The 12,341-nt window shown below is 46.1% G+C and overlaps 3 protein-coding genes across 3 annotated transcripts; 1 reads left to right on the top strand and 2 right to left on the bottom strand.

Annotated features, from left to right (window-relative positions):
- The first annotated feature begins 4,014 nt into the window (after positions 1 to 4,014).
- On the top strand, positions 4,015 to 8,265 carry POJ06DRAFT_296126 (uncharacterized protein). The gene is made up of 12 exons (XM_056190533.1): positions 4,015 to 4,265; positions 4,326 to 4,724; positions 4,799 to 4,926; positions 4,991 to 5,483; positions 5,539 to 5,621; positions 5,718 to 5,893; positions 6,199 to 6,203; positions 6,678 to 6,767; positions 6,827 to 7,017; positions 7,085 to 7,220; positions 7,244 to 7,591; positions 7,760 to 8,265. Exons 1-12 carry the CDS (start codon positions 4,103 to 4,105, stop codon positions 7,777 to 7,779), a joined length of 2,232 nt encoding a protein of 743 aa, XP_056042552.1. The 5' UTR covers positions 4,015 to 4,102; the 3' UTR covers positions 7,780 to 8,265.
- A 361-nt stretch (positions 8,266 to 8,626) lies between these two features.
- Positions 8,627 to 10,084, bottom strand: POJ06DRAFT_255974 (P-loop containing nucleoside triphosphate hydrolase protein). Its single transcript, XM_056187964.1, has one exon. The coding sequence runs from the start codon at positions 9,949 to 9,951 to the stop codon at positions 9,055 to 9,057; it is 897 nt and encodes a 298-aa protein (XP_056042551.1). The 5' UTR covers positions 9,952 to 10,084; the 3' UTR covers positions 8,627 to 9,054.
- Positions 10,085 to 10,087: 3 nt separating this feature from the next.
- Positions 10,088 to 11,770, bottom strand: POJ06DRAFT_255973 (uncharacterized protein). The gene is made up of 4 exons (XM_056187963.1): positions 11,379 to 11,770; positions 11,271 to 11,325; positions 10,395 to 11,213; positions 10,088 to 10,343 (listed from the first exon to the last, which is right to left on the bottom strand). Exons 1-4 carry the CDS (start codon positions 11,699 to 11,701, stop codon positions 10,176 to 10,178), a joined length of 1,365 nt encoding a protein of 454 aa, XP_056042550.1. The 5' UTR covers positions 11,702 to 11,770; the 3' UTR covers positions 10,088 to 10,175.
- Positions 11,771 to 12,341: the final 571 nt, after the last annotated feature.

The following is a 12,341-nucleotide window of genomic DNA, read 5'->3' as shown; positions in this document are numbered from 1 at the left end:
CCGATAAGTACGAAGTGGCCAAGATATTAGACAGCTAGTTCATGGACGGCGTCGTGCACTATGTGGGGGAGACGGCGGGTCACCTTTGGCAAAATGTAATGCACTCGTGAAGCAGTTTCACCCCCAATTTCCGTCCAGACTAGGGGCGACGGTTTCGGGTTTGAGGTCGCAGTTGCACGGAGACTCGGAACGGGACCTGTAGTCTTGGTTAGCGCAGTCGCGTTTGGGTGCTTGCACTGTTGGGTGTGTTCTTGGTGTTTTTCTTTGTGATGGTTTTCTTGCTTGTCTAGTGTCAAGTTCGTGTATGTCCGTTGTTGGAAAGGCCGATTGATTGCAAAGCCAAAGGAAATGGAGAAAATCATAAATGTTACCATCTTGTTTGTGGTTATGGTCGTGTTTTGGAGTTTTGTACCAGGGGGCCGGGGGGCTATAAATTCAGAAATCCCGGCATCCGCGTTCGTCTAGCATGCGGATTATTACGCTCACTTTGTCTCGTTGTTCCTTCCCCGAATTTTTGTGGCGTGACAGTGACGAATTTCTCAACCGTAAGAAGAGAAGGTACCCTTGGTTATAAATACGCGCGACTTCACTACCCAATCAATAGCTATTGAGCAAAATCCGGTGGAAGTGCATGCGCTCAGCGATGGCACGTTTTTCGCTATCGGACGAGACTCTAAATGATTATAGAGTTTTAATACTAAGGCGTTTGGATTCCCAATTATTTTCCACTTTTTTTATAAGTGGTAAATAAGTGAGGTAATCAAAACGCCACGTCACTTTTTTTTTTCTGAAAATAAGTAGAAAATAATTGCCCACACAAAAAAAATAAGTAGGTTTTCTACTTCATAATTTTCCCCCCTCTACAATGTACTGCAACCCACTTCCACACCCCTCGGAACACCTTCCACACCCCTCGGAACCAACTTCCACGCCGACAAAACCGCAGGAATGGAGGATTTGACGCGTCAACCCGTCAAACAATCAGTTTGGCTGAGGTAAATGTAGTGTGGCACTTGCCAAGGAAAACGTTCCTTTTTTAGGTTTTTTGTGCGGTGGGAACCTACCCAGGAAATTCACGTGACAAATAAGTAAATAGGTAGGAAATAAGTGGGAAATAAGTGGGAAATAATTACGGTAATCCAAACGCACCCTAAGTAGCCGACATTCCTCTCCTGCACCATCTCGGACTATCTTCACGTTTCTTACCCTTGAACGGACACGTGCTACGTCATCGCACCAGATGCACAACACAAGTTGTTGTCCTTGCGATTGCCGCGAGTTTCTCCTTATCAGTAAGATGGCGGCGCGGGCGTGCAATCGAATCGAATTTCGACGAGGTCGGAGGCTGACTATTGGCTAACGTGGGAGAAGTCGATTTTGCAGCCTTGTTCGTACATAGCAATGGATTCGAGCCCGTAGGAGCACACCGAGTCGTTGCAGCCATCGTTGGTCTGCTTCGAGCACGATGGACCACAGTTGCGCGTAAGTGGTCCTAGGCTTGTCGACTTGTAGGAGCATCTCTTGCAAATAATATGTCCTTAATTAACGGAGTGTACTCCATCCAGCAAGGCTTGTGAGTATTGGTGGAAACGTATTTCTTACTGTGTGACCTACTGCCAAAGAGTATTTGCCACATTAGTAATTTATGGAACTAATATGGACTAGACTCTTGTTTTTGTCAATAGAGTGTATCAATGTGTGAGAGATTAATAGCCAATCATGTTTACTTACCATGGACAATCTTGTTGCTACACGTGATAGAGCTAACTGATGGGATTGTCAGACGATTGTGATCGGCTAGTTACTTTTCTTTTTAATCATCGAGCAATCCACTCCTATAGCGAATGACGGGAAATCGCCGAGCGCATGCATTTCCATCGATCGGGTTTGCTCAATGGCCATTGATTGCACATTCCTGGTCGTCCGTACTTCTCGGAGCTGAGGACTCCGAGACGCGTGCGGCGCCTGAGCACGCATAACGCGACGCCGCACGGAGCACAATCGTCTTTATCGCAAACCACATGTCCAGCAACAGGATGGTGACTGGACTCAGAGCACATACTTTCAACAATATCTTATATGTCGGCATGGTGTATGAGTCGGTCAATCAAGTCAGGCAATTTGTAAACACGTAGGCGATAAGTCATATTTTAGCCGTGAAGAATGAATGTTTCGTGAAAGACAAAGACCAGACCAGACTTTACTCCTCTTGTGCGAGTGTTCCACAAAGCTATTCAATTCCAGAAACTTCAAATGTCAAAGGAAAGAAAGAAAACGGTCTACCCGTCATATAGACGCATGGAGTAGGCTCTGTGACTGTCCTTGGAAGGTCGGCTTTAAAAAGCAGCTCAACGATTCATGGATCCTTGCGCAACTTGTTGACGAACATCAGTAACGTCGACGATCAGTTGTCTAGTATAGAGCCAAAGTGTAGACAAGCGAGGTGGATATTTGACTTAACTTGAGACGCGATGCCCCTGAGGTAATACCGGAGGTCGCTTCCTGCCATTGTCTACTTACGCTATTCTTAAGAGGAATGGTTGGTAGTTGCCCCATATGCCAACAATGAATACGAATTGCGAATACTATTCGTAGTCTTGCCAAGACGCTAGTGAATAACCTAACTTTAAACCAGCCAATCATGTCGCGCTCTGACGCATCTCGCTATATCATCTCCAAAAGAGTTGCCTGATAGCTGTGAAATTCTGTCTGACAGCGTGGCGATGGCTTGTCTGGGTCTCATTGTGCTTAATATTTACGAATATTACGTTTATTCTTATTCGGATTAGTACGCAAGAAATCGTCAATTATTCATATATATTCATTATTCGTGTCCACTCCTACGCGTCAACTATGACACTCCTCTTCGCTCGTACCGCGTGCGAGCCCCTAGCAAATTGCTAGAAGGGACTCATTGGAGGTTGGCTCCCAGTCGTGGTCACATCTAATGCGAATGAATGTACACACGTACGAGTAAATCGGGCAGCCTCCTCAGCATGACGAAATTATTACCTTGTAGCTTTTAGGAAACATTATCGTGACTGTGGACATCATAATCTATCATGCCGCGATGATACTTTGGTGTCGATTAATCGCTACTAGATTTAATAACCCCACTCTTGAGGGTTCGTGAATCAGCCTATATAGTCCGCAGTAGCCTTCAATAAGAAAGGATTAGCATTTAGTGATGAATATCGTAGAAATGCGTTCCTGGACTATCCTTCTTTGAGTAGGGATTACTAGACACATGGCTTTGGGTACGAGTGCCGCGGTCACTGTCTCTTTAGTCTAATGCCATTTGTGTGTTTGTCAGCATGGCTATCTGTTCCGGCGCTTCTCGATTTTAACCGCTTACTTGATGAAGCATGGCACTTTCATTGCTGTCAAGGTCTGTGACGTTGGTAGATCATTGACAGTTGTTCCTGTCACGTTATTGTGAAACGTTAAGAGCATAAAATATATGTATCCGCAATCTAAGGTAGAATTTCATTTATCAATTATCTCCTCTGATTCGTCCCTGCTTCATGAGCCATTCCCATCGCGCTCTCGATATCTTCCACTTCGTGATACCCACACCATATACCAAAATAAGCATAAATTCGCTAACTACTATTGCAGCTTCGAACTGGAAGGCCGAAATGCAAGACAGCATCTCGAGCCTGTTTCCTCTGTCAGAAGGCTCATTTGACATGCGACGATGCGCGTCTGTGCCGGAGATGTATCAAAAGAGGTTTATCATTCTTGCTAGTTTTGGTGTCAAAACTTCAAGGAAACTTTAAGGAAAACCTGCTGAACCCCTACCCTAGAGTACTACCCGTTGTAGTTCGTAGTAACCGAAGTAGGTTTGCAACCATTCCACAATAGTTCTAGCGGAAATCCTGTTGTCCGTGAGATTCTTCAAATCCCCTTGCCCTAACATTCTTTGGCGTCCCCTTGCCCTCATTGTTTACTCTACACGGCATAACGCGTTTCTTCCGATGTGTTTGTTTACCATCTGCAAATTTCTTCACTCACATCTTCCCGCGCGTTGTTTGCCATCTTCAAATTCCATTCACTCATATTTTACGACAAGCAATTTTTTTGTGCATCCCGCCTTATTGCAATGGAATCATCTCAAGCTTTTCTACGAGGATCAGGGTACTGTCAGAAATGTGCATCTTGTCGCACCTTGGTGTGCTGCGCCACATTTCAAGAACTTCAACAAATGTTTGTCGGCAATGGTGGCAAATCTGTTAAGAGTTGCAAAAATTGCCGCGACAACGCAAGTAAGTCAATAGAACCGATAAATTTGCGATAAATATCTGCTCCGCTAACCAAATATCTAGAGGCGAAGGTCCGGGAACAGGAGGACGCTTCATACAATCTTGATGAGCACTTTGAGTCTCACGAGGACATCATTGAAGTTGTCTCGTCATTTCTGGAATGCCATGACGAGCATAAGTTTAGCCCCGACGCGCAACCTCTGAAATTGAGAGTTACCCTCTCGGAATCCTTTGTGCTTGGAAATGATGTCTCCGTAGCTCTGTGTGCTCAAACTGAAGACCGAGAGCTACAGAAACAAGCTGCGTCACATTTAAGAAATGACATATTTGATTGTAGCGGTTACTACTTTCATTTGCGACGGTGCAAAGAAAGGGCAGACGGGCCCGAATTCATTTTGACTTGCTCTCGCTCACACGAAAGAAAAACTGAGCGAGATCCGGAGACTGTACAACGATATACAAGTAAGACTAAATATTGTTTTATACATCTACTAAGCGCAAAATCAAGTCCATTGACTAACTCAATCTCTCTTTAGCTGCGAAAGAATTCTTTGTTTGTCACGGTGAACTTCGCATAGCTTTTTTGAAAGCGAATCCGACCGCGACAATAACTTACGACCACAAGTGTCATACGGAGACACCAAAATTCCATGTCACCGAAGAGGTACAAAAGTATATTCACGTATATTCACGCACACCAACTACTACCCCCGCGACTAACTTATCAGAATTTGATCCGACTGGCGGACAGTCCTCAGTTTAAGAACACAGAATTGCACAAGATCACTAGACAGCAAGTCTATAACATATGGCTTTCACTTACAAGAAAAGAGTGGGAACGAGACGCCGCAGATGACTTCAGATCAGCACAGTTGCTGTTGGAAGGACAGGACGGGTATCGACTAATTGAAGGACTTCAGGAACCTGGAGTTTCATTGGGATTCATTACTCCGTGTTTCAGCGATAGCCTTAAATACGATCGTGCAAAAATTACAGAGGTATCTATTGATTCAACATTTGGTCCTAATAAGCACGGATACGAGCTCTACTGCGTCCTCACGGAATATGACCTTGTCTCTCTACCTCTATCCTACTTACTACTAGATACCCGTGGCCTTCGGGAAGTAGGCAAGAAGGGAACCCGGTTGACGGCGTGGCTCACCGCCTTACGAGCTGCAGGGCTAAATCCGAACGTTGTTCATACCGACAAGGACTTTGCAGGTAATAAATATTAATTCAGGTTGGTATTCCAGATTCCAATTAATCGCATTGGTAGAGGTGACAGCCGCTAGCCTAGCCTTCAAGAGGAACGACGATAGATATAACCATCATCTATGCCTATGGCATAGTATGCGAGCCGTTGACCAATATATCACAGGCAAAATGAAATGCAAAGGCTTTGATTCAATTGGCAATACCAGGAATTCTACGCGATTGACAGCATTGTCTCAGTAGCTGCATTTTTTGTCAGAGGAGTCGAACTGGATCCTATCTAATGGTCAGTCGAAGCAATGTAACCGGGACCAAGCGCGAACCTTGCGGGGCATGATAAAGCGACATTTACTACGACATCCTGTCTTGCCGAAGCCTTTTTTTGACAGTGAAGGCTCGCCGGCACCTGAAGGACTGCTGTAATCAGACCTATGCCGAAATACACAGCAGCTCGGTCAAAGAAATGTGATGCAATGTGTTGCGCTGGTAATGGATGAGAGAAGGGGTTGTTGGAATGTTCGCTGTTAGGTTGTAAGACCTTATTGCGATTCCAAGAGGGATTGAGGTGGACTATTTATATACAAATCAATGCTAGCACAGAGCCCCTCTCGACTGAATGTTCGTTATCACTGTAGCTAATCTATAAGAAGAAAAGATTTGCGCATTCTGATGAATATATCAGAATGAGTGAAATTACGATCATTCAATATACTTCATCAAGTAGGGATCGTCCATAAACTAGCTACATCAAATGCTACGATGTGCATATATCCCGCATTTGGCCTCATGAACCCGTACGGCATCAGTGGACTGATATCTCTGCCAAGTAATCTTGAGCATCATGTACAAGGCCGTCGCCTAATGATGATGGTGCGAAGAGTTGTGTACCTGAGTCAAAAGTACTCCTAAACTCTAATTGGAGGCTGATGCGGCTCATGTAGCAATAGCCGAAATCTTCCGCACTCAGTTAGTGAGATCCAGCCCGTCGGCTCAATAACTTCACTGTCAAGATACTAGCAAAAAAGAGATCATCAAGGGTAAGGTTGTGCCGTGTCTAGCAAACTAGAGCCTACGCATTTACGGTCTAAATGGGAGAACAAAGTTGTTCTTTCAACGGAAATGCTCGAATATTGCAAGTCCATTGATCAGCCGAAACTCTTCAGGTATTTTTGGAATAACTGGTACCGGCCCGACTTCAAAAAGTTGGGTCCCGATGGGAACTAGCGTCACGTTGTGGCCGGCCAGGCTCCAATGCTACAATTCCGATTTCGCGAACGACAATGCGATTGGAGAGTCATTGGAGAATCCTAAAGAAGGACTATGCGTCACGATTCGTTAAGCCTAGGCTTGAGTCTTGACTTACATTGTCTGTACTGGGTTAGTTCGTTCTCGCATGCACTTGTATTCACAAGTAGAGGCAGGGCGCGAGAAACCCAGTGCGTACAAAGATTTCGTGCATTTATGGCGAAAGTGTGCTGAAGCAATTAATCATAACACCATAGTCTCACGAGACGAAGTCTATCATACCAATGGTTGTGCAGCTGTCCGTCATTCATTCTGAATTCGCGATATCTGTGCAAGCACTTGGTGTCCTTTTATCCCGTCCACAGTTTGACGGCAATGGAAGATTTGTTGTGCAACCCCCGCCATCATACACTCCGCAACTCTTTCAGGAAAGTTTGCCGCTGATCAGGTTCAGCCAGCATGATATTAAAGGGCCAGCAACTATCAGTCGGGCATGGACATGTCTGACTGTATTGATGACGAAGTTTCTAACGATGATTCTACGTCAGTCTCCTATGCCGAGGAGTTGAAATCACTCGAGCTTGTACCGGCGGAAGATCCTGAGGCCGCTGAAGAGAATGATGAGAATATTAGCGATTTTATGCGCGTCGTGCATTGGGCTTCCGGTCCAGTGTGCGAGTCCAATCCGAGATTGCAGCGCGCTTTCTATCGCTACGTCTCTAATAATGCTGCATCGTTCCTTGCGGAGTTCAAAAGGCCGTACGAAGAGGCGGTCGGAATATCGCGCTCAGTATCTACTAACACCATGAGAAAAGCTGCGAAGCCTTACTATTACAGTCGACCTCAGAACCTGTCAGGAATCCTTCCTGAGGGTTTCGTACCTCGGATTCGTACCTCGGAGACCTTCACAAAGATTGACGTCAGCATGCATGAGCCGCAGCCATCGCATCGCAAAATCTTTGCTCCGTGAGACTACGTCATGACTTCTTCTTTTTTTCGTCTTTGTTGTTCTTTAGATGATGTCATTATTGTTTCGTTAGTTTCCGTGCGCCCGGCTTAGTCCGAGGCTAAAAGTCTTTCGTCAAGAGTTGTACGCCGGAGAAGTGTATATAAGGAAGGGTTGAAACCCGTTCTCCGGCATAGTTAATATTCTAAAATATATCGGCATAAGCCACAAGCTTTCTTGTCCATATAGTATTCAGGGTTCAGGCGTAAACTCTCACAGAACCAATCTCGCAAATCTAGTGACGAATGAGTTTGCGGAATTATAGTTTGTTGTAATACTGAATAAATAAGTTAAGTTATATGAAGAATGTTTGAAATGTGCCTCTCCGTAGAGAGTTTGCGCCAGTCCTCTTTTAGAATAGCGCCAAGGTTTTTCAAATTCGTTACGACAGGTACCGTAATATTTCGAGAACGTTAGCATTATGGGTTTTGTGCCATTTTTTCTTAATAGTTTTGACACCAAAATAATGGCGTGCTTTATTTGAAGAATTGCAGCTCTACTGGGGCATGACCGTCTTGTAGCTATTCAAATCACTAGCGGACAGACGTACTCTTAGAACAGCCCTGCCAAGTCTAGCTCTGGACCACTTTGGAACTGGTCATGTGAATTATCAGAGATGGTCTTTGCGTAGTAGCAGAAACTGAAAACTTCACATATCAGAGAAGATACTCCTAGTCAGGGTTGAAGGTAGTATTCGCGTATCCGGAGTCTATTTGCAGTAGCAGGACTTCTTGACCCGATTAAAGCCGTCGAAATAACGTAGACGCAATCAACTTCAAGCATGACTAGAGAGGAATTTCTGAGCCCATTTGGGTGGCCTTACGGTATTGCATAGCTCCCGGAGCAAGTGCTATATAGGATAGCTACCCAGAAATGTAGCTGACATATGACTCAATGAATAATGACAAATTGCATGTAGACTTGTAAATGAGCATCCACTTTATATCTATTAAGCTGACTAGTTGTTTCCAAGGCTGATCTAATTACCATCATTCTCATCTCTAGAACAGTTCCATCCAATACCACCAGGAAACGCACATAATAAGCCGACCCATATTATCTATTGTTAATATGCAGAGTTGAGCCTTTGTGTGTAGTACAATAATCCACGCCTGTTTTTTTTACAAATATCTAACCCATTGTGGCGCATCCTCTCTAGCCAGCACCTAATAATGCATTATAGTACAGAGTTGAATCCATGCCCAATTTGTTGGAAATTGTGACGTGAGTCGCGATATGTGTTGAAATCGGACTTTGTTGAATGCTGTTGACAAGAGTGTAATCGCATATCCGCACCGAAGAAATAAGTCAACCGACTATTTACAAGAATTAACGCGCGCGAGAGGTCTTGAAGTAGGTTTCGAAAGCGGTGAGACCGCCCGTTTTTTCGTCCTGGGAGATATCTTCCCATTTGAGCTTCTTTATCTCCTCGCGCTTGCCACGGTCGGCAAGATCGTCCTTGAGCCACTTAAGGGCAAGCGTGAGGAGAGCGGAGTTGTTGTTGTAGGACCGTAAGTTGACGACGGACTTGCCTTCGGGGGTGCCGACGAAAGCGGCCAGGATGGCGGCAGTGCTGCCGATGTCGATGACCCGGCCCATGTGGATATGTACAATGTGAGACGGCCACTCGGCCAGACCATCGAAGATATGTGTCGCGTACACGATCGCACATTCACGGGTCATGGTCTCGCGGTGGAGGAAATCGAGAAGACGAGCGCGAACGAGGACGTCAAGATCGACGGTGACCTCGTCAAGCAGCAGCGTAGTCCACGGCCGTAGCAGGCCCATCACGAGCTGCACACGTCTGCGCTCGCCGTCGGAGACTGCGTGCATGTGCCAGGCGAGATCAACATCGAGTATGTCGATGAGCTCGTCGCGTCGCTTCGAAAACATGTCGCCTCCAACGGACGCTAGTAGTACGGGTACCGGCATATCATGGCGGACCACTGGGTTCGACGCCCATTCCGTTCCGAGATATGTCACTCCTGGCACCCCCGATCGAAACGGATCCACGCCGTTAATGCTAATAGTTCCCCGCTTCGCGAGCGTCTTCCCGGCAAGAATCCGCAGCAAAGTCGACTTACCCGCGCCGTTTGCTCCGATTAACAGTGTGCGCGAGTGCTGCGGCAGACTGATGTTGATGTCGTGCAGGCCAACAACTGAGTTCGGGAACACGTACGTCAGGTTGTCGACCTCAATTGCCGGCGTCGTCGTATCTTCTGTCATGTTGTTTTGTTGCGATACCAATAAACTGATAGTGAATGCTAGTCAGACCTGTTGCTTGTTCGAAGGGATGAGGGACTTTTTCATGACAACTAGCGACTAGGCGAGCCGCACGACTCTCGACTGCACAGTACCAAGACTCGTGCGTATATTACATAACTTAGTAAATTGTAATTAATGTATACACATAAGTAAACTACAAGTCCTATTTCCACAATGCCCATCAGTCACGCACACGGCTCCTTTTCCGGCTCCAGAAATATATCTAAAATGCGCTCAACGAGACGCTGAATGCACCGAACGTCCCACTCAGCCTCGGCGCCTCCATCCTCCTGTTTGTTCCGCAGTGAGGATCTCCGAGATCCGTGCCTATGCAACCGCAACCTTTTGTTCCTCTATACTACCTTGTTAGCAAACTGTCACAGACGGAACGAAACGCTACACACCAATGCAAACAAAGCGGCCCGATAGACATGATGATATAACTCCTTATAGTCGATCTCTGCATCCGGATCACATTCGTCCCCTTGCCCGTTTGCAGCATGCAACTGTTGCCGACTTATTCCACGCAACCTAAGCGCGCTAAGCAAAACACGCTGTAGTGTCAATGGCGTTCTCGATGTTTCGTTCCGGGATATGCCTTTCGCCAATTGACCTACCGACTGACAGTGGTGCACTGATTGTCGCGTCATTTCCGGCGGTCTCGTCTGTTGCGACAAGTTAGGTTGTTGCCCGAGTAGCAAAATCTCTGCTACTTTATTCTGTCCCCCTAACGTCTGCTGTGAATCATCGCGACTGACAGATCCGTCTCGAGAGTGCAACAGTGATTGAGACTCCTGCCGTGCGCGTCGCCGCAACAGCTGTTCCAACTTCTCATTGCGCTTTTGTGCGCTACTTACATCCTCTACTGACTCATCCAGAAAAATTGCGTTCTTATTTTCGTACGACTCGTCATCCGATTGATTACTTGACATTGAAAATGTGTGGCCAAAGGCGGCCGATTCATGTTTCCCTTTCCGCTTGTGGCATATGTAAGGGCCTAGTCGGCACGATGAGTTCAATGGAAGGGCACTGATTGACACTTTTGTGCATAATTGTGGTGCCGAAGTCTGTAATGACGTCGTCTGTGGCTTTGAGTCCTTGCTGGCTATAGTAATAGGTGATGGCGCGATATGACCGAATATTACTAGGCTAGTGATGTCGAGCATAGGCGGCGATAGCTTCACTATAATCCCACGGGATAAAATAGGCGTATCGCGTAAATCCTATGTACTAACTTCAGTTGATCGTCCCCCAAATCATCGAACGCACATTAACCGTACACTTGACGCAACAACCGACTTAAAGAACGCCTCCGTTGCTGCGTTGGAAGTAAACCTACGCAAATTTTAGCGTCACTATAACATAGCGATCCATCTAATGATGCTTACACGTCCATGGCAGGTCCGGATACCATCCATAGTCCAATAGAAGCAACATCGATGCACGCCACTGCGCTCAACTGCCAACCATCTCCATCGATCTCCTTCTCACACTCTTTCAAAATCTCAGCTCTTCCAATAACGCGTCCAGGTGGTTCTGAGGTGCCCTTGTTCTTAGCCGATGAGAAGTTCCACCTAGAGTGACCCCATATTTGTATGTCTAGTAGTGGCAGGGCGCGTGGATCGAGTTGCGATATGTCAAGAGTTCCTGTCCATAATTGCGTCTTGCAAGCGTGTAGGTTTAGAGCACCGGCATCCGTAAGTCTCTTCATCAATAATATGACTGCATAACTAACAGATGAGGAGTGGAAATTAGCCCGGATTGTGGAGTTTTAATAAACGCGTTCCTTTCCTGACGTTAAGGGTTTTGTGTGTACTCTCGCGCTCGTCAAAGGTGTAACTAAACAGGACGCGCTAAGCACGTACTCAATTGATATGGCAGATAGAGTTATTCAGCCATGCAGCAGGCCGTCTGCTGCTTAAGCTTGAAACTTCTGGATTCTCATTCATATAGCATGTTCGAGATATTTACACCCTCGTATTTGCTACTCACTATGAACAGGCCGGGTCGCTTTCGCCATCGCAACCGATCTCTCTGCTAGCCTTTGCACAACACGCACACACGCGCACTCACTCCCACACCCCGATGGCGCGATGTTGGTGAGGTTGTGTACTCGTGTAGCTATGGCTGGCTGGATGTTTGTGCGTCGCAGGCGCGTGATGTTACACGAACTTGAGTAGCTGTCTTAGCTTGCACTCTAAATCCTCCTAATGATAGAGTAGTGATCTTTTTAACAGATACTATATTTGGGCTGCGATTCACGCGTGTAGCGTAAGGTAGTACAGATCATCATCGAATAAATTCTACCGGTAGAAAGAAAACGCTGAGGTGACACGAGCCCAGCAGTAAAA

This window comes from Lipomyces tetrasporus (genome assembly GCF_029532465.1).
Source record: "Lipomyces tetrasporus strain NRRL Y-64009 chromosome Unknown POJ06scaffold_7, whole genome shotgun sequence".
In the NCBI taxonomy this organism is placed as follows: domain Eukaryota; kingdom Fungi; phylum Ascomycota; class Lipomycetes; order Lipomycetales; family Lipomycetaceae; genus Lipomyces; species Lipomyces tetrasporus.
This window is presented reverse-complemented; position numbering and strand designations above follow the sequence as displayed.

What these genes read in the sequence shown, in the direction of transcription:
- POJ06DRAFT_296126 (XM_056190533.1), top strand. Translation starts at nt 4,103, where the DNA reads ATGGAATCATCTCAAGCTTTTCTACGAGGATCAGGGTACTGTCAGAAA. An exon ending in GACTGTACAACGATATACAA is followed by an intron (nt 4,725 to 4,798) that starts GTAAGACTAAAT and finishes ATCTCTCTTTAG; the next exon opens with CTGCGAAAGAATTCTTTGTT. An exon ending in TATGGCATAGTATGCGAGCC is followed by an intron (nt 5,622 to 5,717) that starts GTTGACCAATAT and finishes TTGTCTCAGTAG; the next exon opens with CTGCATTTTTTGTCAGAGGA.
- POJ06DRAFT_255974 (XM_056187964.1), bottom strand. Translation starts at nt 9,951, where the DNA reads ATGACAGAAGATACGACGACGCCGGCAATTGAGGTCGACAACCTGACG.
- POJ06DRAFT_255973 (XM_056187963.1), bottom strand. Translation starts at nt 11,701, where the DNA reads ATGAAGAGACTTACGGATGCCGGTGCTCTAAACCTACACGCTTGCAAG. An exon ending in AGTCGGTTGTTGCGTCAAGT is followed by an intron (nt 11,214 to 11,270) that starts GTACGGTTAATG and finishes GTTAGTACATAG; the next exon opens with GATTTACGCGATACGCCTAT. An exon ending in GGGCCGCTTTGTTTGCATTG is followed by an intron (nt 10,344 to 10,394) that starts GTGTGTAGCGTT and finishes AAGGTAGTATAG; the next exon opens with AGGAACAAAAGGTTGCGGTT.